This window comes from Colobus angolensis, unplaced genomic scaffold, assembly GCF_000951035.1.
Source record: "Colobus angolensis palliatus isolate OR3802 unplaced genomic scaffold, Cang.pa_1.0 Scaffold190, whole genome shotgun sequence".
Lineage (NCBI taxonomy): Eukaryota > Metazoa > Chordata > Mammalia > Primates > Cercopithecidae > Colobus > Colobus angolensis.
The window spans coordinates 8,240,995-8,264,937 of NW_012115044.1; the positions used below are offsets into that span (position 1 = coordinate 8,240,995).

A 23,943-nucleotide genomic window follows, 5' to 3' on the forward strand; every position below is an offset into this window, starting at 1 on the left:
TTCAATACACTTTCTATCAAAATACCAATACCATTCTTCACAGAAATAGAAAAAACATCACAAAGTTTGTAAAGAACTATAAGAGACTCTAAGTAACCAAAGCAGTCTTGACCAAAAAGAACATAGCTGGAGGCATCACATTACCTGACTTCAAAGTACACCACAATGCTATAGTAACCAAAACAGCATGGTGCTGGCATAAAAACAGACACATAAGCTGATGGAACATATTAGAGAGCCCAACATAAAAATCCACACATTTACAGCCAATTGATTTTTGAATGTGCCAAAAACATGCAATAAAGAAAGGAAAGTATCCTTAATAAATAATATTGGGAAAACTGTATATGCACATGTGGAAGAATGACATGAGACACTCATTTCTCACTGTATTAAAAAATTGAAATAGATTAAATAATTAAGTGTAATTCCTCAAACTTCTATGAACCTACTCGAAGAAAACACAGGGGAAATGCTTCATGACATGGGTATGGGCAAGGAGTTTCTGGAATAAGAACTCAAGAGCACAGGCAACAAAATTGAAGTAGACAAATGGGATTATATCAAACACAAAATGTTTGCATAGCAAAGGAAACAACAGAGTGGAAAGACAATCTACAAGTGAAATGTTAGTTATAGAAAAATAAATGTGTTCTTACTCATACTGGAGGGCTAAACAAAAATTGAGCTTGTAGAATTAAAGTAGTATTGTGGTTATTAGAAATTAGGAACAGTAGATGGCAAGGGGAAGAAAGGGAGAAGTTGGTTAATGGATACAAAATTACAGCTATGTGGAAGGAATGAGTTTTAGCATTCTGTAGCGCTATAGGTTGAATATGATTAAAAATTATTTAGTGTATGTTTATAAAAGTTCAAAAAGAAGATTTTGAATGTTCATAACACAAATAAATGATGAATATTCAAGGTGATGGATATGCTAATTATTGTGATTTGGTCATTACACATTGTTTAAATGTAAAAAAACTCTCATAAACATGTACAATTTTTATATGTCAACTAAAAAGAAAAACAATGACACATGTTGAATTTTAAAAATCCCTATGAGAGGGGTACTATTTCACATGAAACAATTATGGCAGAATATGAATTAACTTACCCAAGATCATGTTGCTGGTAATTATCAGAATTAGTGTTCAAACCTAGACTGTATCGCAGAGTCAATGCTCTTAACAATCACACTATAAGAACAGATATAATAAATATTTACTTACCTGGAGGATATAAATTCTATTTTTATTCCAAGTTCTGAATCAAAATGATAATTCAAAGGCAATGAGAACATTAACCTCATCACCATCAATTAGGCTCAAAAGAAAATGGTACATATTCTATTGCAGCCAGTCAGGATTAATTCTCAAATTTATGAAACTTGAAGAGGGAGGACAATGCAAAGGAAACCGTACTTAGTAGCAGAACAGTTATTACTACAAGCAGACTTCAAAGTATTTTAAACAAACCATCACTTATGCTGAAAGTGACAATAAAAGACTTTGGAAAAAAAGACCACCTACAGAATGAGAGAAAATACTTGTCAACCATACATTCAAGAATATAAGGGACTCAAACAACTCACCATAAAAAACCAAACAACCCAATTGAAAAATGGACAAAATATTTAAATAGACATTTTTCAAAAGAAGACATATTATAAATGGCCAATGAGTATATGGTGAAATGCTCAGCATCACTCATCATCAGGGAAATGCAAATCAAAACCACAGTGAGCTATCACCTCACCCCATTTAGAACTGCCATTATCAAAAAGACAAAAGATAATAAGTACTGGTGAAGATATGAAGAGAAGGTAATGAAAATTAGTACAACCATTTTAGAAAATAGTATGGAGATTGCTCAAATTAAAAATAGAACTACCATATGATCCAGCAATACAACTACTGAGTATATAACTAAATGAATTGCGGTCAATATATCCAAGAGATATCTGCATTCCCATGTTCATCACATTATTCACAATGGCCAAGATATGGAATCAATGTAATTATCCATCATTGGATAAATAGATAAAGAAAATATGATATATATTCACAATGGAATGCTATTTAGCCATATAAAATAATAAAATCTTCTCATTTGAGACAACATGGATGAATCTGGAGGACACTACGTTAAGGGAAATAAGCCAGAAACAGAAAGACAAATTCCATATCATCTCACTCATATGTGAAATTTTTAAAAATCGATTACAATGAAGTAGAGAGAGGAAAGGTACTTACCAGCAGCTGAGGTGGTTAATGAGGAGGAATGGATGAGGACATGTTGGTCAAAGGATAACATAATTACAGTTATGTAGCAGGAATAAATTTTAAGAGCTCTAATGTATTACAAGGTGATTATAATTAATTATATATTATACTGTTGAAAAATGTAGAGAGTAGATGTTATGTGATCTTATCACAAAATGATAACTATATGAGGTAATGTTTTTGTTAACTATAACAAGTTTAACCATTCCACAATGTATATATATTTCAAAATACTGTGTTATATGTGATAAAAACATACAATGTTATCTGTCAATATAAAAGAGATAAATTTTTTAAAGACTGAAAAAATACCGAAATTGAAAGAAAAGGATGTTAAACAGCAATGCAATAGCAGAAGGAAGTGTGAAACTTAGGCCAGGCATGGTAGCTCACGCCTGTAATCCCAGCACTTTGGGAGGCCAAGCCGGGCAGATCACTTGAGGTTGGGAGTTCAAGACTAGCCTGACCAACATGGAGAAACCCCATCTCTACTAAAAATACAAAATTAGCTGGGCATGGTGGCCCATGCCTGTAATCCCAGCTACTTGGGAGGCTGAGGCAGGAGAATTGCTTCAACCCTGGAGGCAGAGGTTGCAGTGAACTGAGATCGTGCCATTGCACACCAGCTTGGGCAACAAGAGTGAAACTCTGTCTCAAAAAAAAAAAGTGTAAAACTTATTGATAAGGGTAAATATACAAACAAATTCAGAATACTGTAGCATAATGATGATGGGTACATCACTTAATTCTATTAGGATGGTGCAAAAGTAATTGCAGTAAAGTAATTCAAAGGACACAACTATTAAAAATAGCTATAACTGAAAATTATGTTAGAAGATATACAATATAAGTAGATGAAAATTGTGACAACAATACTATAAAGTATGTGTCAGGGGAAGATAAGTTTACGTGTAGAGATTTGGTATGCTATTGAACTTAAGGTATTATCAGCTTAAAATAGAGCATTAGATTTTATGTAAGTCCTAAGGTAACCACATACACAAAGAATGCCTGAGAAGTTACACAAAATAAAAAGATATCAAAGCATATCAATAAAAAAACATAAAGGAAGACAGCAAGAGAGGAAAAGACAGACAAAAGAATTATAAGGCAAACAGAAAACAACTAATGAAATGGCAACTCATTCCCTGTCGATAATTATTTTAAATTTTAATGAATTGATCTCCCCAGTCAAAAGACACAAAGTATCTGAATTGATTTAGAAAAATAAAAAATAAAAAACAAGACCCAACCATATGCTGACTACAGTAAACTCCCTTTCCATTTAAGGATATATAAAGACTGAAAAAGATGTTTCATGCAAATGATAATTTATGCAAATAGTAAACAAAAGTGAGGAGGGATGGCTATTATTATAGGAGACATCATAGACCAAGTCAAAAAATATCATGAGACGAAGAAGGACAATGAAAAGGTCTATCCACCAAGAAGAAAATAATGATTATAAATATATACACATCTGATATCAGAGCAGGTAAATATATAAGGCAAATATTGTCAGAACTGAAGGGAGAAATAGAGAGCAATACAATCACAGTAAGAGGCTTCAGTACTCTGCTTTCAATAATAGACAGATTATCCAGATATATTAAAAGGAATCAGAGGGCTTCAATAACACCATAGACCAAATGGACTTAACATATATACAGAACTTTCCACCCAACAGGATTAAGATATACATTTTTCTCAAGCACAAATGTAATATTCTCCAGAATAGTTAACATGTTAGGCCATGAAACAAGCCTTAATACATTTAAGAAGATTGAAATGATACCAAGTATCCTTTCTGACCACAATGTGATAAAACTAGAAATCAATAGTGGAAAAAAACTCCAAAATGTACAAATATATAGAAATTAAGCAATACATCCCTAAACAACCATTGCCTCAATAAGAAATCAAAAAAGAAATTAGAAAATGCCTTGAGACAAACAAAAATGAAAACACACTCTACCAAAAATTATGGGATGCAGAAAAAGCAGTAGTAAGAGGGAAGTTCTAGCAATAAATGCTTACATTAAAAAATAAGAAAGACCTACAAACATACAACTTTACCTCAAGGAACTAGAAAAGGAAGAGCAAACTAAGCACAAATATAGAAGAAATAAGAAAATAAAGATTAGAGCAGAAATAAATGAAAAAGATAAAAAAGAAAATCAATGAAACAGTTATTATTTGAAAAGATGAACAAAATTGACAAACTCAGCTACACTAAGTAAAAAATATTTAAAACTCAAATAAATAAAATTAGAAATGAAAGGAGAGATTTACAACTGATGCCACAGAAATAAGGATCATAAGAGACTAATAAGAACAGTTATATACCAACAAACTGTATAATCTAGAAGGACTGAGTAAAGTTTTAGAAACATAAAACCTGCCAAGACAAACCATGAAGAAATAGAAAGTCTAAGAACTAGATAGAGATTGAATCAGTAATGAAAAACCTTTTAATGAAGAAAAGCTCAGGATGGCTTCACTAGTGAATTCTACCAAAAATTTGAAGAATTAACATCGATCCTCAAATTAAAAAAAAAAAAAAAAACCTGAAGAGGGGAAAACATTATCATCAGTATTACCCTGACACCAAAACTAGTCAAATATACCACAAGAAAATAAAACTACAGGTGAATATTCATGATGAAATACATGCAAAAATCCTCAACAAAATACTGGCAAACTGAATCCAAGAGCACATTAAAATAATCATGCATGATGATCAAGTGGGATTTATCTCTGAAGTGCAAGGATGGTTCAACACATAATAATAACACTTTCTGATTTTAAGCTACATTACCAGGCTACAATAATTAATATGTATGACAATAGCATAAAAACAGACATATAGACCAATGGAACAGAATAGAGAGCCCCAAAATAATCCACACATATGTGGTCAACTGATCTTTGACAAGGGTGCCAAGAATACACAGTGTGGAAAGGATAATATTTTAAACAAATAGTATTGAGAAAACTGGATATCCACATGTAAAAGAATGTAATTAGACCTTTTTCATACATCATACTGAAAACATCAATTCAAAATGGATTAAAGACTTAAACATAAGACCGTAAACTCTGAAATAAACAGAAGACCTTAAACTCTGAAATATGTAGAAAAAACATAGAAGAAAAGCTTCATGACACTGGTTTTGACAATGTCATGGCTCTATAAACATGACACTGAAAGTAACTACAATGAAAACAAAAATAAACATGTAGGACAATGTCAAACTAAAAAGCTTCTGCATAGCAAAAGAAACAATCAACAGTGTGAAAACACAGTGTAGAGGATAGGAGAAAAATTTTGCAAGGCATATATCTGTAAAGGATTAATCTGCAAAATACATAATAAACTCATACAACTCAATAGTAAAAAAAAAAAAAAAAAAAATCTGATAACCCGATTTTAAAATGGGCTTAGGTCTTAAATAGACATTTCTCCAATGTCTGTACTATAAAGTATGTGTCGGGGAAGAGAAGTTTAAGTATGGAGTTTTGGTATAGTATTGAACTTAAGGTGTTATCAGCTTAAAATAGAGCATTAGCTTTTATGTAAGTCCTAAGGTAACCACACACACAAAGAATGCCTAAGATCAGGTATATGGAAAAGTGCTTAATGTTACTAATCATTAGAGAAATGCAAATCAAAACCAAGAATAGATATTAGGATGGATGTATATATATTTTAAACCAAATGACACCTTTTGACAAGGATGTGATGATATTGGAACACTTGTATGGTGGGACTGCAAAATGGTTCAGCTACTGTGGAAAACTGTGGAGGTTCCTCAAGAAATTAAAAATAGAACTACCTGTATAATACAGAAATCCCACTTCTGGATATTTATACAAAAGAATTGAAATCAAGATCTCAAAGAGAAATAAATCATAATACTTTTGGCAATAGCCAATATGTGGAAATGGCCTAAATGGCCATTGGCAGATGAATAAACAACATGTGGTTACCCAGCCCTTATTAGGGATGGAGAGTATCCCCTCATATACCTATAATACACATAGTATTTCTACAATGGGATACTTTTCAGCCTTAATAAATAAGGAAATTTTATAATATGTGACAACATGGATGAACCTGAAGGATATTATGTGAAGTGAAATGACCAGTCATAGAAAAAAAATTCTTCACTATTCAACTTATATCAGGTATCTAAAATACTCATATATATAGAATCAAAGAGTGTAATGGTGGCTGATGGGCTGGGAGAGGTTGAAATGCAGAGACACTAATCAATGAACTTAAAGTTTCAGTCAAGCAAGCTTGATTGGTGTATAAACTTTAGAAATCTGCTGTGTAACATTGTATCTAGAGCCAACAGTAATGTACTATATATTTATAAATTTGTTAATAGGGTAGATCTCATGTTCAGTGTTCTTACTACAATAAAATAAAACATTAATGGAAAAACCTTAAATAAAATATTAGGAGACAGAAACCCACCAGCACATTAAAAAGTAATTCATTATGACAAGTAGTGTTTTACCCCAGGGATGCAAGGATAGATACTATTACAAAATCCATCAATATAATTTATATTGCTAATAGGTCTAAGAAAAAATGATTATCTTTATTGATGATGAAAAAGTCTTTGAATAACATTTAGCATCCATTATATTTCCAGTTTTGATAATCAGATCAGTCCTTCCACTGGGAGAATTCTATACTCTACAAAAATATAATTTGAAACATGTCATCAAATTATTTTCAACAAACAAAATTTGCAACAATTCATCAACATCGAATCTTCACTAAGGAAAAACCTAAAAGACTTGTTTAAGAAAATGGAAATGATCTATTGTATAAGAACAGAGATGAAGAAAAGAATAAAGAACCACAAACATGCGTTAAGCCAAGGAAATATTGTATAAAAATAATGACTTCTTGGAGTGTAATACATTGAGAATTATGATACAAGTTGGGATGATTTTCACTAAATTTAATTGGCAATGTCTTTGTGATGGTTAATTTTACCCATCAAGCTGACTGGATTAAGGAATACTCAGAGAGTTGGTAAAACATTATTTTTAGTGTGTCTGTGAGAGTGTTTCCAGAATGAATGACCATTTGAATTAGTAGACTGAGTGAAGAATATCTGCCCTCATCAGTGTGAGTAGACATTATCCAGTTTATTGAGGTTAGTATAGAGCAAGAAAGACAAAAGGTGAATTTGCTCTCTCTGCTGGAACTGGGACATCTATCCTTTCCTGCTCTTGAACATCAGCTCAATGTTCTCAGGACTTCAGACTCTTTTTACAACAGGCCCCTCCCACTTTTCTGGTTCTCAGGCCTTCAAACACAGACTAAATTACAATCCCAACTTTCCTACTTCGTCAGCTTATAGAGAACATATTGCGTAACTTCTAATCCTGCATAATTACATGAACCAATTTGCATAATAAATTCCTTCTTATATATCTATGCAGATATATATCCTATTGATTCTGTTTCTCTAGAGAACCCTAATACAGTCCTTATAATTTCCAGAAAGTAGCACAAGTACTAATTTACCTTATAATTTGATAAGTCATGAAAAATTTTTATTCTGGTGGGTAATACTAAAAGAATAATAAATGTATGTATAATGGATAAGTTAATAGAGTGGAAAATTAGGATAAGAAAAAAATTACTAACCAACCCCCTTCCCAAAAAAAGGGAGGACACATTAAACAAATGGGACAAATACAAGATAAGTAGGTAGCTTTGTTCTAAAATATGTCAGCAATTATATTAAATGTAAACTGACTAAATAGGCTAATTACCAGACAATAATTTGCAAGTTGCTAAAACAACAATATGCAGTTACAAGAGATATACTTTAAACTTACAGATGTAGAAAAGTTTAATGCAAAACTGCAAAAGGATATAATATGTAAACCATAACCAAAGAAAACTTGTGTAACTATACTGATATCAGAGGATATAGACTTTAAGGCAAAAACTTTTTTAAGGATGGTATTTTATAATAGAAATTGGCTAATTCAGCTGAAGATGTAATAAGCCTAAATTTGTATATGTCTAATGATGACATAGATATATAGTATACAGGTAGTGCTTACTTTGCATGGTACCATATTAACTAAAACATGTGCTTATCTGAATTGTGTTTTCATTTTGCATGGAATCATGATGTGTGTGTATGTATTATTTGATAGAACTAAAACATATTTTAAAAATTGGACAGAACTAAAATAAAAAATATTCAAATCTACAATTGCAGCTGGAAATTTTAACAAACCTCTTCCAGTCACTGAGAAAACAAGCAAACAAAGAAATAATTAGGATAAAGAAAACTAAAACCATACGATTAACAACTTAACCAAGTTGACACATGTAATACATTATGTATATAGTACTGGCAGACCACACATTATTTTCAAGTGCTCATAGAGTGTTTACCAAAGTTGTATATTTGCTGAACCAAAAAACATGCTAATACATTTCAGAGGATTAAAATAATACACAATACATTCTCTAACCACAAGAGAATCTAGCAAGATTATCAATAAGAAAAACGAAAAATCCCCCAATTGTTTAGTCATTAAGTACTACACTTCTGAATAGCTTCTATGTCATAAGTCAGTATAAAAATTAGAATATATTTTAAACAAAATTGCAATAACAATATGACATATCAAAAACTTGTGGAGTGTAGCTAAAGCTGTGCCTCCAGGAAAATTTATAGTTTATATTGCATTTATTAAAAAGTGAAGATAAGTTGAAAATCAATGATCTTAGTATCCAACCCAGTAGATCAGATAAATAGTGAATTAAACTCAAAGAAAGTAGTAGAAAGATAACAATAAAGATATAATGGTTAATTTTATGTGTTAACTTGACTGGACCTTCAGGTGACCAAATATTTGGTCAAACATCATTCTAAAGGTTTAGGTGAGGATGTTTTGGTTGAGATGAATATTTAAATCTGTAGACTGAGTAAAGCAGATTGCCATTCCTAATGCGGGTGGGTCTCATCAATCAGCTGAAAGCCTGAATAGAACAAAAAGGCTAACCCTCTTTCAAGTAAGAGAGAATTCTTCCTGCCTGACGGCTTTTGAACTGAAACATCAGCTTTTTCCTGCCTTTGGACTCTAACTGAAGCATCGGTTCTTCCTGGTTCTTGAGCCTGCTGACCTTCAGACTGGAACTATACCATTGGTTCTCCTGGTTCTCAGATCTTCAGACTCAGACTGGAACACCATCAGCTCTCCTGGATCTCCTGCTTGCCAACTCACCCTGCAGATCTTGGAACTTGTCAGCCTTCATAATCACGTGAGCCAATTCCTCATAATAAATATGTTTCTCTATACATAGAAGAACATCTATTGGTTCTAATTTTTCAGAGAACCCTAATTCAAAACATGAGAGCAGAAATTAAAAGAATAGAAAAGAAAAAATTTAGTACATTAGCAAAAGCAATTCTTTGAAAATACTAACAAAATTGATGCATCTCTGGCAAGTCTGATCAAGAATGAAAGAGAAGGCACAAAAAAATCACAATCAAGTTATGCTCCCCCTAGGAGTACAGTTGGTTTAACTTTTCAGAGTTGGTCAATGCAATTCATAGAAATAAGGAGAAAAATATATGGTAATAAAAATAGATAATAAGAAGCATTTAATAAAATTTACCTTCTCTTCATTATAAAAATCTCTTGGTACACTAGGAAAAGAAAGGAATTTCATTAATATGAACTTTGTTAATTTTCCTAAAGCTATGAAAACATCTTCCTTGATGATGCATTAATATAAGTTTTCCTCCTAAAATGAGAAATGAGACAAAGATGGCTATGATTTATCCCTTTAATTTAACATTGTACAGCTATTCACAATATTAGTCATTAGATGAGAAGGAATTGGAACTCATATACATTTAGTGAAAATGAAAACATGCAGTGGTTGGTGTAACCACTTTGGAAAACTGCTTGGCAGTATCAAAGTTAAACATACTAATATCCTATGGATCAATATACATTTAACAGAAATGCATATAGGTATTTACCAAAAGATATGTACAAGGTTTTTCATGGTAGTATTATTACATCAACTGTAAAGTGAATAAATTAATTTGTAGTAGTGCCATAGCCAAACAATGAAATGCTATTTTAATAATGAAATTAAATTAACTAATGCTACAAATATAATAGAAATAGAAGCAAGAAAGAGAGCAATATGTATTGTATAATTCTACCTGTCTAATTCAAAACAGGTAACAGTAGCCTACAGTGGTAGAAGTCAGGATAGTGGTTATTTTTAGAGAGGAGAGTGGGAATATTAACTAGGTAAGAGTATGAAATAGGCTTCTGAATGGCTTGTATTTTTTTTCTTGTATTACTTGTCCTTCTATTGTATCTTTTAATGTGGATTGTAGTTTCATGGGTATGTTTACTTCATCAGAATTCATTAAATACACATCTATAATCTGTGTACATTATATATATTTTGACAAAAATATTTATCTTAAAATTAAGCACCTATTCCTAATAAAAGAAATTTATAACATATAAATCAATGTATACTTCTTTAAATATCTCTTTCTCTCTCTTTCTATGCCCTCATCCTCCCTCCCCAGAATTCAGGATCTTATTTAATGGGGAAATACTAGAGGCATAGCCACTAAAGTCAGGAAGAAGGCAAGGATGCTCAACCTCTCCACTATTTTTAATACTCTAGGAGTATTTTTAGCAAAGCAGTTAGACAAATACAAACACTTGGAGACATAAAAATTGGAAAAAAATAAAGTAGTCTCTATTTTAGATTATATGATAATATATCTAAAATGGCAAAGAGAATCAACCTTAAAATGAATACAAACAAAAGAATTTAGAAGGGTGTATACTAAAATCCAGTTATAGAAATAATACCCTATTAGAAAAGGTAATGAAGAGAAGAACCCACATAAAATAGCAATAAGAAAGTTAAAATAACTAGGTATAAAATTAGCAAGAAAATCAATATGTGGAAGACTTTCAAACTTCCTAATAATGTAAAAGTATACTTGAATAAATAAAAGGTGGTATCCTTTGTTCTTGAATAAGGTGGCTCATTATTTTTTCTTCTACTTTCTGAGATTTACTTTTTTCTTTACTTTTCAAAGTCAAATGCTTATGTAATTAAAACATTTTCAGTTTTTCTTCTCTACATACATATTTACAAAACCATAAAACTTCCTCTGATTAAGATATATCTGTGTCTTATGAGGCATTTTTGTTCAGTTCTGTTTTATACATTTCATTATGATTTCTTCTTTGCTAATTAATTACCTACAGATATATTTTTTAGTTTTCAAAATATTTTTGTCATGACTTCTAATTTTATTTTACTGTGGTTAGAATATAATATCTACAATTTTGATTTTTTGGTATTTAACAATTAATTTGTTATTCACCAAATACCTATTTTTTTCAGACACTAGTGTAGGTTCTAATGATATCATGGTGAAGAAGTAACCCTACTTCTTTGCCTTTGTGGTACTTACTTCTATTGTGATATACATTTTCTCTTTTAAAAATATGTATATATAATTTGTGGTTTGGGCATTGTTCCTGTTTTGGTGTGGTCAAATATTATTGCAGAGTGCTCTTATTTTTGTCTTGCTTCCTCATGGTCACAGAGTGGCCTTGTCTAATGTCTCCTGGATGTCAGGGGGGTTGCTTTTCTCTTTTCTAATTCTCTAACTGATTCTAATATCATGTTTTCTAAATCATAATCTTGTATACTTATCTCAACAATTTATGGTGTTTTTGAGGTTCAGTCTGTTACATTTTGTGATTTACTAGGGCTATTGCTAGCAATGTTTTACAAGCAAAGCAACTTTTATCTTTCAGATATTTACTTTAAGAAAATATAATAGTGTTTTAGGATATTATTTTATTAAATCTTTGGGCTCAAATTTAGAAATATTATGTTATTCATTTTATTGCTTAAGTTATATTTTCCAAACTTTTTAGGCTAATGAATCTCCTTGCCAATATCTCCTTGCCAAGAGTCTCATATACTCAATAAAATTGGTTTTACTAGCTGGGCACGGTGGCTCATGCCTATACTCCCAGCACTTTGGGAGGCCAAGAGGGGCAGATCACCTGAGGTCAGAGGTTCAAAACCAGCCTGGCCAACATGGTGAAACCCCACCTCTACTAAAAATACAAAAATTAGCCAGGTGTGGTGGCAGATGCCTGTAATCTCAGCTATTCAGGAGGCTGAAGCACAGAATCTCTTGAACACAGGAGATGGAGGTTGCAGTGAGCAAAGATCATGCCACTTACGGCACTCCAGCCTGGGCAACAGAGTAAGACTCTGTCCTATGTCTCAAAAAAAAAAAAAAAAAAAAGAAGAAGGAGAAGAAGAAAGAAAAGAAATTGGTTTCATTGTTCGTCATGTTCTCTTGTATGTAAAAAAAATCAATTTGAAGTTAAAGCATATCTTAGTACAGTCACATCTATTTTATTTTAAGAAATATTACTCAAGTATGTATTTAGTTTTGACATTTTCACTTAGCAAGTCATATATGCCATTTACTTCAAGTTAACATGTAAAAAGCTCCATTTTTTTGTCAAATTGATTTTAACTTTTTTTGTGTGTGATTTAATAACCAAGCATTTTTGTTATAGCTTCAAAAATAAATGTATATTGCTTTAATGAACTGATATTTTAAAACTTTTGTGTTTTTACTGTGAAAACTACTAGCTGGTTTATTTTTGTTATTTTTTGTGTCTCATTGAAAGATGTCGAGATAAGTGATAAGGTCTCAGGATGCTCTGCAGGCTTAGGAGCACCACCACTATATTTTCTTTCCTTACCAATGGTTTTTTGAAGTTATTGATACATCTTTATGCAGTGTATAAGAATTTTCATCAAAGGAATACTATTAATGTATTTCAAGAAAATCAACTTAAGGCAAATCTGTCAGAAATACATCATTATTTTAACATTGGCTATTTTAATCTTTCCTCTTATTTTTTTTTTCCCTAACCAATGATAGGTTAAATTTACTGTCATTGGTAAAAAAAAAATAGGAAGGATACAAATAATAATTGAGAATCATTTAACAGCAAAAGTTATCAGTATGGCTAGCATTGTTTAGCTTAATGACTGAGTCTTAAAGATGATCATTATAATCATGATGTGTTCTCAAATTTTTCTATTTTAAAGAAATAATATTTTATTAATCATCTTATTTATTGATTTAAAAATAAATATTAACCTTTTTAATTATGTGAATCTCTAGAATACCTTTATAATCTTCAGAGGGTTCATAAAACATCAGTTTAAAATACTGAATTCAGTCAAAGAGAAAATAGGATTTGATAGAAGAAATTTGAAGCCAAATTTGAAGCCACATTTCTCAAGTGCATAGGACTTAATCTTATCCCATTTCATGTTTTATTTCATCTTCATTTTCTATCTCATTTTTCTTTTCTTCCAATTTTCATACTTATTTTATATCATGTCATATATATTTATATTCTTCCTCATTTCCTCTTTGAAATTAGGTGGAGGTTATTGGTAAGTGTTCATTTTGAAGCAGAGTCTGTGTGCCATTTTGTTTTAATGTAGAAAACCTATATTCAAGTTCTAGAAAAATTGGTATTCTAAATAAGGTTGTGTTATGTGGTATGATTTTACTTTATTAACATTAAACTTTGTTTGAAGCAAGTTAAAATTAATGTTAGAATTAAGAAAATGATTGTTCTAATGTTTTCCAGCTGCTAATAGGTTATGAAAATGGTACTGTAGTATTCTGGGACTTGAAATCTAAAAGAGCAGAACTGAGAGTTTATTATGATGAGGTAAGTGATTTCCACTGAAATGTTTGAAAGAGTATTGTGACATTATGCCTGTTTACTACTTTTAAGCTTTGTACTTTACCAATATGTTTAGCCTTGGGAAGTTGCCTGATTCTGACCCAATGTTTCACACTGTCTTTTGGTATTTGTTTAAGTTCCATCTCTGGTTTTTCTCTTAAGAGGAAATTCTGCCTTGACTGCCTATTTTGGGGCCCTCTTGTGGCATCTTATATACTTTGCATTTGTTAATAGGTCCTGGCTTGTACTCTTACACACTTGGGTGCCTGTCACCTGTAGTATATCCCCAACTTTGTCTCAACTGCTTTTCCTTTCTCTAGGCTCCATGCTACGGTGTGCCTTATTGTCCTTAGGTCTCTAAAGACACTATTCACACCTTCCTTAGAAAATTCCTTTTCAGAGGCAAAACGTTCAAGTCAGTTTGAAAGGTCTTGTCTTCTAATACTTGTCTTCTTAGAATAAAGAAAAATTTTGTAAATAGTAATACTTAATAAGTGACCAGATCTTAATAAGTGACACTTATTAAATGACAAGATCTTGAAGTAAGTTTTATTGTACATAATTGAGACTTGAGTAAGTTTGCATTTAGGGGAAGCAACAAACTCCTATTCATCAAGGAATAATCTCCCAGTTGACACTTCAGTTGTTCAGATATTAATTCCAGGCCATTCATTATTTTTCCATTCAGGAGAGGCTAACAAGAAGATGGTAAAACTGGGAGCAACAGATTAAAAGGGAAATTACCTTTTGTGCCTGTGGAAACAAAGGTGATCATCTGTGCTATTAATTCAATTTGAAAATGGTGGGAGTAGGAAGAGATAGGAGGAAAATATAGGTCAAAAATTTACGTCCAGTAAAACCTACTCTTATATAGGAAAAGTGCCAAATAATTTAAGGCAGCAATGAAATAATTAGAAAATGAAAACCACACACACGTTAATTTTACAACACTTCCTCTTTTTATCATTGGAGGAATAAAAAATGTCTCCAAATGAACCTGTAGTCACCCTAGAATGCTTTACATGTTCTCTCCCATCCCCCTCATAGCAGTTAATTGTTTAAGTTTTGGTGCTTAAAGATATAAGCCTTCACCTATTTCATAAACTGTACAATTCATTATCAGTGGTTCTCATAGTGGTAAAAAAGTTTAGAAAGAAAATAAAATGGCAGCTGGGTAATTTTTTCATGATTGGTGAAAAATAATCTGATAAGTAATATCATTCAGTTATGTTTTTTATAATCAAATTCTTGAGCATCTTGAATCATAAGAAAAGAAGGTCCTAGTGAGCTAAGCTAGGATTTTCCTTTTGTTATACAAATCATAAAGATGGGGATGGATAGTGCTCCCTCTCCTCCCTCTCTCAACACTAGCAGCTAAATAAGAATATGAACACCATGGGAATATTTAGTCAGTTGGAATTAGAATAACCAGTTCAAAAGGAAACCCAGAGGAAAATGCTGAATCATCTAGCTTTCCTATGGCCTTAAAAAGTGTGGAAGAAACGTTTCGAGCCTTAAAAAGAGAGTAAAATTGCAGTGAAATTTTAAAATAAGGATTAGCAGCTGCCTAAGTGAGTTAGTACAGTACCACAATATATGTAATTTATACCTAGAAGTTTTTGACATCTGATATATGTATATAAATCTATCATATTTATCTACTGTAATGCATTATTATATGCTCTATTGTTTTAATAGAGATAGTTAAATACTTCATTTCACTACCAAACTTTTCAGCCTCTCCTCAGCACTTTACCTCTCATATCTAGAAAACATGCTTAATACTTACCTGAAATGGTTTTTCGTAAGTCACCAATGAGCTCTTCATTACTGTACACAGTGACCTCTTCTTAGCCTTCACATTCCTCACTAAACCTGTGGCTTTACCTCAGTTTCTCCTCCTTAAAATAATTTATTCACTTGACTGTGTCTTTCCACTTCATTTATCATGCCTCCTTTTTCCATAACTGATTTTTCCCTTACCTCTCCTTTACATTATTGATATTCTTCAGGATACTATGTCTTTACCCTCATTTCTTCTCTCCCCAATTTATACTTTCTAATGTTTATATTCTCTCTTATCTTTTCAGATATTACCTTTATGCTGAAAAAAAAAAGAACATCCATATATCTGTAGCCTTTACCTCCCTCCTGAACTGTAGATCTAAATATATAACAATATATTAGATAAATCCAACGAAATATCCCATTGGCACTGAATTTGTATTTAAATATCTAAACCTCCTTCTATGTTTTCTTCTGGTTTTAAAGTCTTGTTTAGTTAATTCAGCCTAGATCCCTCAAAGTAATATTTTTCTCTTCCATCAATATGTAGTATATGCAATCAGTTTCTGTAGTCTTTCTGATTCTGACTTTACATTGTCTCTTTTATTTCCTCTTTTCTCATTCCCACTTCCAATGTCCTATTTCAAGTTGTTATCTTTTGCCTAGATGACTATAAGAGCATTTTAATTAATCACAACCACTTTTCCTTTGATATCTTACCTCTTCAATATATCCTTCATTAACAAGATTATCATTTTAAAACAGATTATGGAATTCTCTACAACAGAACCTTTGAATAGCTCTCAATTGTCAACAATAGAAAGTCCATATTGCTTGACATGAGATTTAAGGTCCTAGTGCTATCATTCCTCTTTAGTTAAATTTACAGCATCCTTCTACACATTCCCCACATTTCAGACATATTACTCACTAACTTCTATATATAACATTTATTTCTTATCTCTGAGCCTTTGTTCCTTCTAACTTCTCATCATGAACTGCCTTCTTTCCTCTTCTGTATATCAAAATTCTGTTAGGTCTTTAGCCTCTGTAAAACTATTTAGACAATTTAACTAGCCTTTTCATAAATAGCCATTGATGAATTGAGTTTTGTTTTGGAAATCCAAGATTATTTGCAGAAACAAATATACAAATTTTACTTTCACATTAACTCTAAATTTTTTCTTTCGTTACGTCAATAATTCTTAAGTAATCTTTCACAAAGAAATCCCTCAGAGTTTGGCCTGAGGAAAATTTTTTAATTTCTTAAGAACTGCTGTATTTCCTTTTTTTCCATGTTGTTATCGAGTTTTTTGGATTTCCTTCTTTCATGTTTTAAAGAAACTCAGTCTCAGCCTCTGAGTTGATAAAACTAGCTAGTATTTTATGTTTAAAATTCTGTTTTCTATCTCTTAAAATTCTTTTTAGATTAGTTGTATTAATTTTGTTTTTTCAGTGAGCCCTCTGAGCTCCCCTCCCTTTTTTTGAGAAAAGAGTAGGGTACAATCTAATAAATAGAAATTGAATATTTATCCATTAAGTTAGATCAAATGCTAGCTACTCAGTAATGCACTACATGAAACCCTGATCTCTAATAACAAGTTGGTTTTACATGCTTGTTTTTCTAAACAATAAATATTCTTCTTTAATAGTACTGACTTACTTTGGCTTTATTGTAACTATTATTTTTATATCTGTCTTTTCCAGTAGATAGAAATTCAGTGAAATAAGAAGGTTTAGGGCTGAGAGTGCCTTTTCTGCCTCCACCTTTGATGGCAAAACAGTTTGAGACAACTTTAAGTTAAATGAGGCTCATCAAAGTTAACATGTAGGGGTGACAAGAAGATGTGACTTTCCCTTGAACCACCTACAGAAGGGAGAAGAAATAAGCAGAGGAGAAGAGAAAGAAGTATTTTTCCCTCTAACTTCCTCTGCTGGACTCTAGCAAAAAAGAAATCTCTGCTTAGTAATGAAGGCCACAGAGTGAGAGAAAACACAAGTCCAGGGTTTCATGTTGCTTTTTCCATTTAATCAATTTTCTTTTCTTGATGATATGTTTAATAATTACTTTAGCCATCAGTTATCTACAACTCTAATAATACTGATTGCTTAGAACTTTTATCAGTTATGTACATATAACTTAGTTTGGAACTTTTAGTTGTATGTGTCTATGTGTGACGTTTCAAACAATAAATATGATTAGTATTCACTTATATTAATCTCTCTCTTGCTGTTTTATAAGTGTCTTTAAGGAAAAGATGTTGTATGCTTCTTTTCTGCCTTTATATCTACTATAATTTTTCTCATAGTACTTAGTACTTTACCCAAGTTCTGCATATACTTTATTAATTTAGAAAGAATACCAAGGGTGTGGAAATGTGTGTGACATTAATTACTAATTCAGTCAGAAGATATTTATTGAGTACTTACTTTGTGCTGGTCGCTATGCTAGCATTGGGAATACAATAGCTTGAGAAAAAGGAATACAGTCAGCCCTCTGTATCCATAAATTCCTTATCCTTGGATTCAACTAACTATAATAGAAAATATTTTAAAAACAAAAACAATTTTAAAACAATATAATAATTTATAATAATACAAATAAAAAGACACTATAGTATAACTACTTACATATCATTTACATTCTATTAATAATCTAGGGATTATTTAAAGTATATGCAAGGATATTCATAGGTTGTATGCAAATAGTATGCTGTTTTATATCAGGGACTTGTGCATCTGTGGATTTTAGAATCTGAAGGAGTGTGGGAGTTCTCTAACTAATCCCCAATGGTTACCGAGGGATGGCTGTAATTACTTTTGAATCTTATGTGACTCAAAACTGCAGAGTTAATCTGAAAATATAAAAGAAAATTTAGACCTTTCTTGCTTTAAATTGATTTAAATAGTATATGCAAGAGGGCAATACAGTGCAATGATTGACAGTTTTTCATAGTTAGACCTTGGTTTTGAGTTGTGTGACTTCAGCAAGTATCTCAGTCTCTCAAGACCTGTTTCACCATGTGTAAATTGAAAAATCAATACCCTTTTTTATAGGATTAAATGAGATAATGTGTATAAAATGCTTGCCATGGGGTTTGGCACATAGAAAGCCTTCGGATGGTAGCTCTTAAATTATTTTTTTGATTGGCTATATTAGGAGGAAATAGGACTTCATCTTACCAGAAATTATATTCTAATATGGGTCAGAAAAAATATATTTTTAAAGTGTTATTAGTATAATAATTTTATATCAGAATAGTCTTTCTTTGGAATATAGAATGATATAACTTATCTACTTTTTCTCCCTCTACTTGTTTTTAATTGTTATTTTATTAGGCTATTCATTCAATTGATTGGCATCATGAGGGCAAACAGTTCATGTGCAGCCATTCAGATGGTAGTTTGACTTTATGGAACCTGAAAAGCCCAAGTCGCCCTTTCCAGACCACAATTCCACATGGTAAGATGTATGCTTTCAAAAGAAATAAACACTTGACTATTCGGTGCCTTGACGTGAAGTATGATAGATGGTATTAATGTGTTTGGTAGAAAAAGGTAATAGGACATAGCTTCTGGTTCTAAATACCCCTTTTATGCCACCTACAGATCCCTACATTGTACCCCAAACTTTCCATACTTCCTTCTTCCTGCCAACCCACATCCCTGCTTTGTAAGCTGTACTTATATAGTGTCCCAGCCAAAAGTCGGATAATGGATGGTTGATATATCTGAGGCAGAGGAGATAACACAGGAAATTTTGTTGCTTTTAAGGGTTGAGGAGCCAGTGAGAGAATTGCACTATTTAGATCTGACTTTCAGACTTAATTCCTATACTGCTTTATAGTCTATTGCTTTCTAGATTCTCCACTTGTTTCCATTTCTGCCATTTGATTCCACTAAGTTATGAAGACTGTGGTTTTAATTTTAGGCTTTATTTTTCTTTTTGGGTTCCACATTGAAAAGAGCATTTTAATCCTAAGTGAGAATTTTAATCTTAATCAAGAATTTATATTGGAGCTGTATACCTACTGGGGAAGAATAAAAAATTCAAATATATAAATATGTATAATTCAGATGACTAAATTATTTGATAATATTGGTGATTATCTGAGTTCTACGTTTACCTCATACCATTGATTATTTGTAATAATAGATATGTCAGAACCTAACAGTTGATCAAACATATTCTATTTTACAGTTTCTGAGCATTCGTTATCATGTCACATTTGGAAAATAGTGGTATGTTTTCTGTAACGGGTGACCCATAGATCACAAGCATTCTTAGAATTATGTCATGATGTGTCTCTGCCATTTTTTTGTACCATGATCACTTGCTCCATCAGTAAATGATTAAATTATTGCAACATTCTTCCAGGATGTAAATGTTTTTTAGCCTTTAGCTGGTTTACTTAGAGATTACTTTACATATGCTTACTTAGAGATGCTTTATTTAGAGATTGCCATGACAGAAACCTTGGATAGATATTAGCTATACATACCAATCAGGATTAACTATTTATTTATACGAGAGGCAATAGGTTCTCTCCACACACCCCCAGTTAACCCCCAATTCTCATGCCTTTTATTTGTAAAAGTGTAGTATGAGTTAGTTATAAATTTTCTACTTACTTCCTTATGTTCTTCTCAAATATCAGTTTCTATTAGTTCTTTTGGCTAGACTGGACATTTGATACTTTCATTTTTTTTACCATATCCATATTTATTTCATCAGTTTTTATTGTTTTCTATTATTCTGGCTTTCTGTTGAAATAAAGTTCTATTTACAGGTTGTTCAACACATCAGCCTTGATGTCTTTTATAATATGTAAATCAGATTATGTTCCTGTTGCCTCACAATAACATAAGCACCAGTGATTTTGATAATAGAGGCATTTATTGTCATATCTGTTGACATTCTTTGGGTTTATTTTTTTCCCTTTTGTTTTAGCCATTTTTCTAAAATAAAACTTTTCTCTAAGTACCATTTTAGATATATCCTATAAGTTTTAAAATGTAATATTAATCATATATAATTTTCATTAATATTTAGTTTGAGATATTTTCTATAATTCCTATTATAATTCTCCTTTGGCCCTCATTAGTTATTTAGACATGTGCTTTCTAATTTCTAAACATTTTCATATTTATTTTTTGTGTTATTATTATTAATAAAAGATGGGTCTTACTATGTTGCCCAGGCTGATCCTAAGCTTTTGGAGGCCTCAAGTGATCCTCCCTTTTTGACCTCACAAAGTGCTAGAATTACAGGTATGAGCAACCACACCCAGCCTTAATTTCTTAGCATGTTTTTTATGATGGATTTTGAAATTGTAGCCAGAGAATATGATATAACTAGTTCTACAAAATTTACTGAGATTTGCTTTATAATCAGTGCAGAGCCAATTACCATAGCATTCTAAGTGTGCTTGGGAAGAATGTACATTTTCTAATTGTTACATAAAGGTCAAACTTGAAATTGTGTTTTTCATTTTGTATGGTTTAAATCTTTGCTAATTTTTTGTTTTGATATTTCAATTCTTAGAGAAGCGAGTTAACATTTCTCTTATAATGAATTTTCCTTAGTAATTTTGTTCGTTTCTGTTTTACTTTAAAAAACAAATAGGTTAAGGTAGTTGATGGTGTTTTTCAGATTCCCTGTAACTGAACTGATACTTGTCTAGTGCTATCAATTGCTGAGAGAGTGGTATTAAATTTCCTAATATGATTATAGAAGTGCATGCTTCTCAGTTTAATTCTGCCCATTGTTGCTTTATGTATTTTGAGGATCTATTATTAGGCATCCATTACATATCCTATAAAGAGCATAGCCCACTTTTTGTACACACAGGTTCTTCACCCATAGATGCAACAAAACCAAAGATCAAAAGTATTCTGAGAAGAAACAATTAAAAATACAAAAATTTAAAATAATAGAAATAAAAAGAAACAATACAGTGTTAAAACTACTTGTGTAGTGTCACACTGTATTGCGTATAAGTAATCTAGATATGATTTAAAGTATACAGGAGGATGTATGTAGGTTATATGCAAATATTATGCCATTTTATATAACAGACTTAAGCATCTGTGGATTTGGGTATAGGAGGGGGAGTCCTGGAATCAGTGGACACTGGGAATAACCATAGTTGAGTCTTGTGCTTTTATCTAGTCACAGAGTTCAGTCTATTAATATTAAATGTAATTACTGATGAGATTGAATTTTGGCCTACCACTTTATTATCTGTTTGGTGGGTCCTGTCATATTTTTCCCTCTTTTCTCTTTTTGCCTTCTTGGGGGTTATTTCAATTTAATTTAATTGAAATTTTAATTTAAATATTATAATTTCATTTCTATTATAATTTCATTTTAATTTAAATATTAATCTAAGCATTTTATTTTCACATATTTTTTATTGGTTGCTCCAGGGATTACAATATACTTCCTTAACTATTCAAAGTCTATTAGAGCGAACATTGTGACACTTCACATAAAATGTGCAAGTCTTGTAACCATATAGATCTATTTCTCTTCCCCTACTGTCCTTTATGCTATGGTTATCATATAGTACATCCAAATATATTGTTATAATTTTTGGTTTAAATAGTCACATGTCTTTTTTTTAATTAAGAGGAAAAACAGTCTTTTGAATTTTCTTTGCTATTTGTAATTTGCATTTGTTCCTGAAGATACAAGAACATTATTTAATTTTTCTTTTAGGCCTAGTGGAAATGAATTCACGTAGCTTCCTTTATCTGGAAGTTCATTTTTGTTTTGTTTTGCCTTTTTTTTTTTTTCTTTTTTGGAGGCCATTTTTCTTGGATTTAGATTCCTGAACTGAGAGTTTGTGTGAGCATGTGTGTTTTGGTTTTAAGGTGACGGACACTTTACATGATCTTCTGCCTTCCATAATTTCTGAATGAGGAATCTGTAGTAGCTTGAATTTTGCTTCCTCTTTATATAATGTGTCACTTTTCTCCAACTGCTTTCAAAATTTTGTAGGGTATCTTTTATTTTCAGCAATTTGACTACTTTATGTCTAGGCTTGGTTTCTTCAAGTTCATTCTGTTAAGGGTTCTACCAAGTTTCTCATATATATATATTATATATATATGATATATAATTTGCTGGGTCATCAGCTGTTTTACTCAAGATTAGCACTGTTGATGGCATTGTTCTTATGGCTGATTGCTGCTGTTACTGCAGACATCAATTTTTCCTGTTCAGTGGTTTCAAATATGTATTTATGGTTTCAAATGTGTATTTTTCAGTTGCAGTGCTACCAGTTACACATGCATATATACACACATACATATACAACACATATCTACATATATGATATTAAACCAAATCCTATCAAATACTTAAGAGCAAAATTTTGCTCAGAAGCAGGACAGGGGTGTCCACAATTACCACTTTTATTTAATATTTTCCTGGAAATACCAGCCAATATTATTAGACTTGAAAATGAAATATAATATTTAAAAATTTAGAGTATTCAAAATATTAGTTACTTTTTCATAATGCAATTAGACAACACAAAACAAAAATGAATTAGGAAAACTATTACATGCAACAGTAGAATTCTGTACACAAAACAAACAAAACATAATGGATGAATAGAACCATTTTAGATCACAGCACCCACAAGAATACATGGGAATAAGCCTTAACGTACATGTGAAGTATTATTTCTATATGGAACATACAACAGAAAACTTGAATAAATTAAAAACATACCATATGTATGCATAGTAAATTCAATATTATGAAGACGTTGATTTCCCACATATTACTTTGTAAATTCAGTTTGTTCCCAAGAAAAATAATTACAGGGTTTTCCCTGACAAAAATGAGCAACGTGGAAAGGATTCCCTATTTAATAAATGGTGCTGGGAAAACTGGCTAGCGATATGTAGAAAACTGAACAGGACCCCTTCCTTATACCTTATATAAAAATCAACTCAAGGTGGATTAAAGACTTAAACGTAAGACCTAAAACCATAAAAACCCTAGAAGAAAACCTAGGCA

General features: G+C 31.5%; 1 protein-coding gene across 1 annotated transcript in view; it reads left to right on the forward strand.

Annotated features, from left to right (window-relative positions):
- The window catches only part of LOC105510749 (syntaxin-binding protein 5-like), a 314,922-nt gene that overhangs the window by 200,469 nt on the left and 90,510 nt on the right, over window positions 1–23,943 (forward strand). The window contains exons 8-9 of the mRNA XM_011940656.1: window positions 14,028–14,111; window positions 19,251–19,374. Coding sequence (XP_011796046.1) covers window positions 14,028–14,111; window positions 19,251–19,374 — 208 coding nt within the window. The remainder of the gene's footprint in view (window positions 1–14,027; window positions 14,112–19,250; window positions 19,375–23,943) is intronic.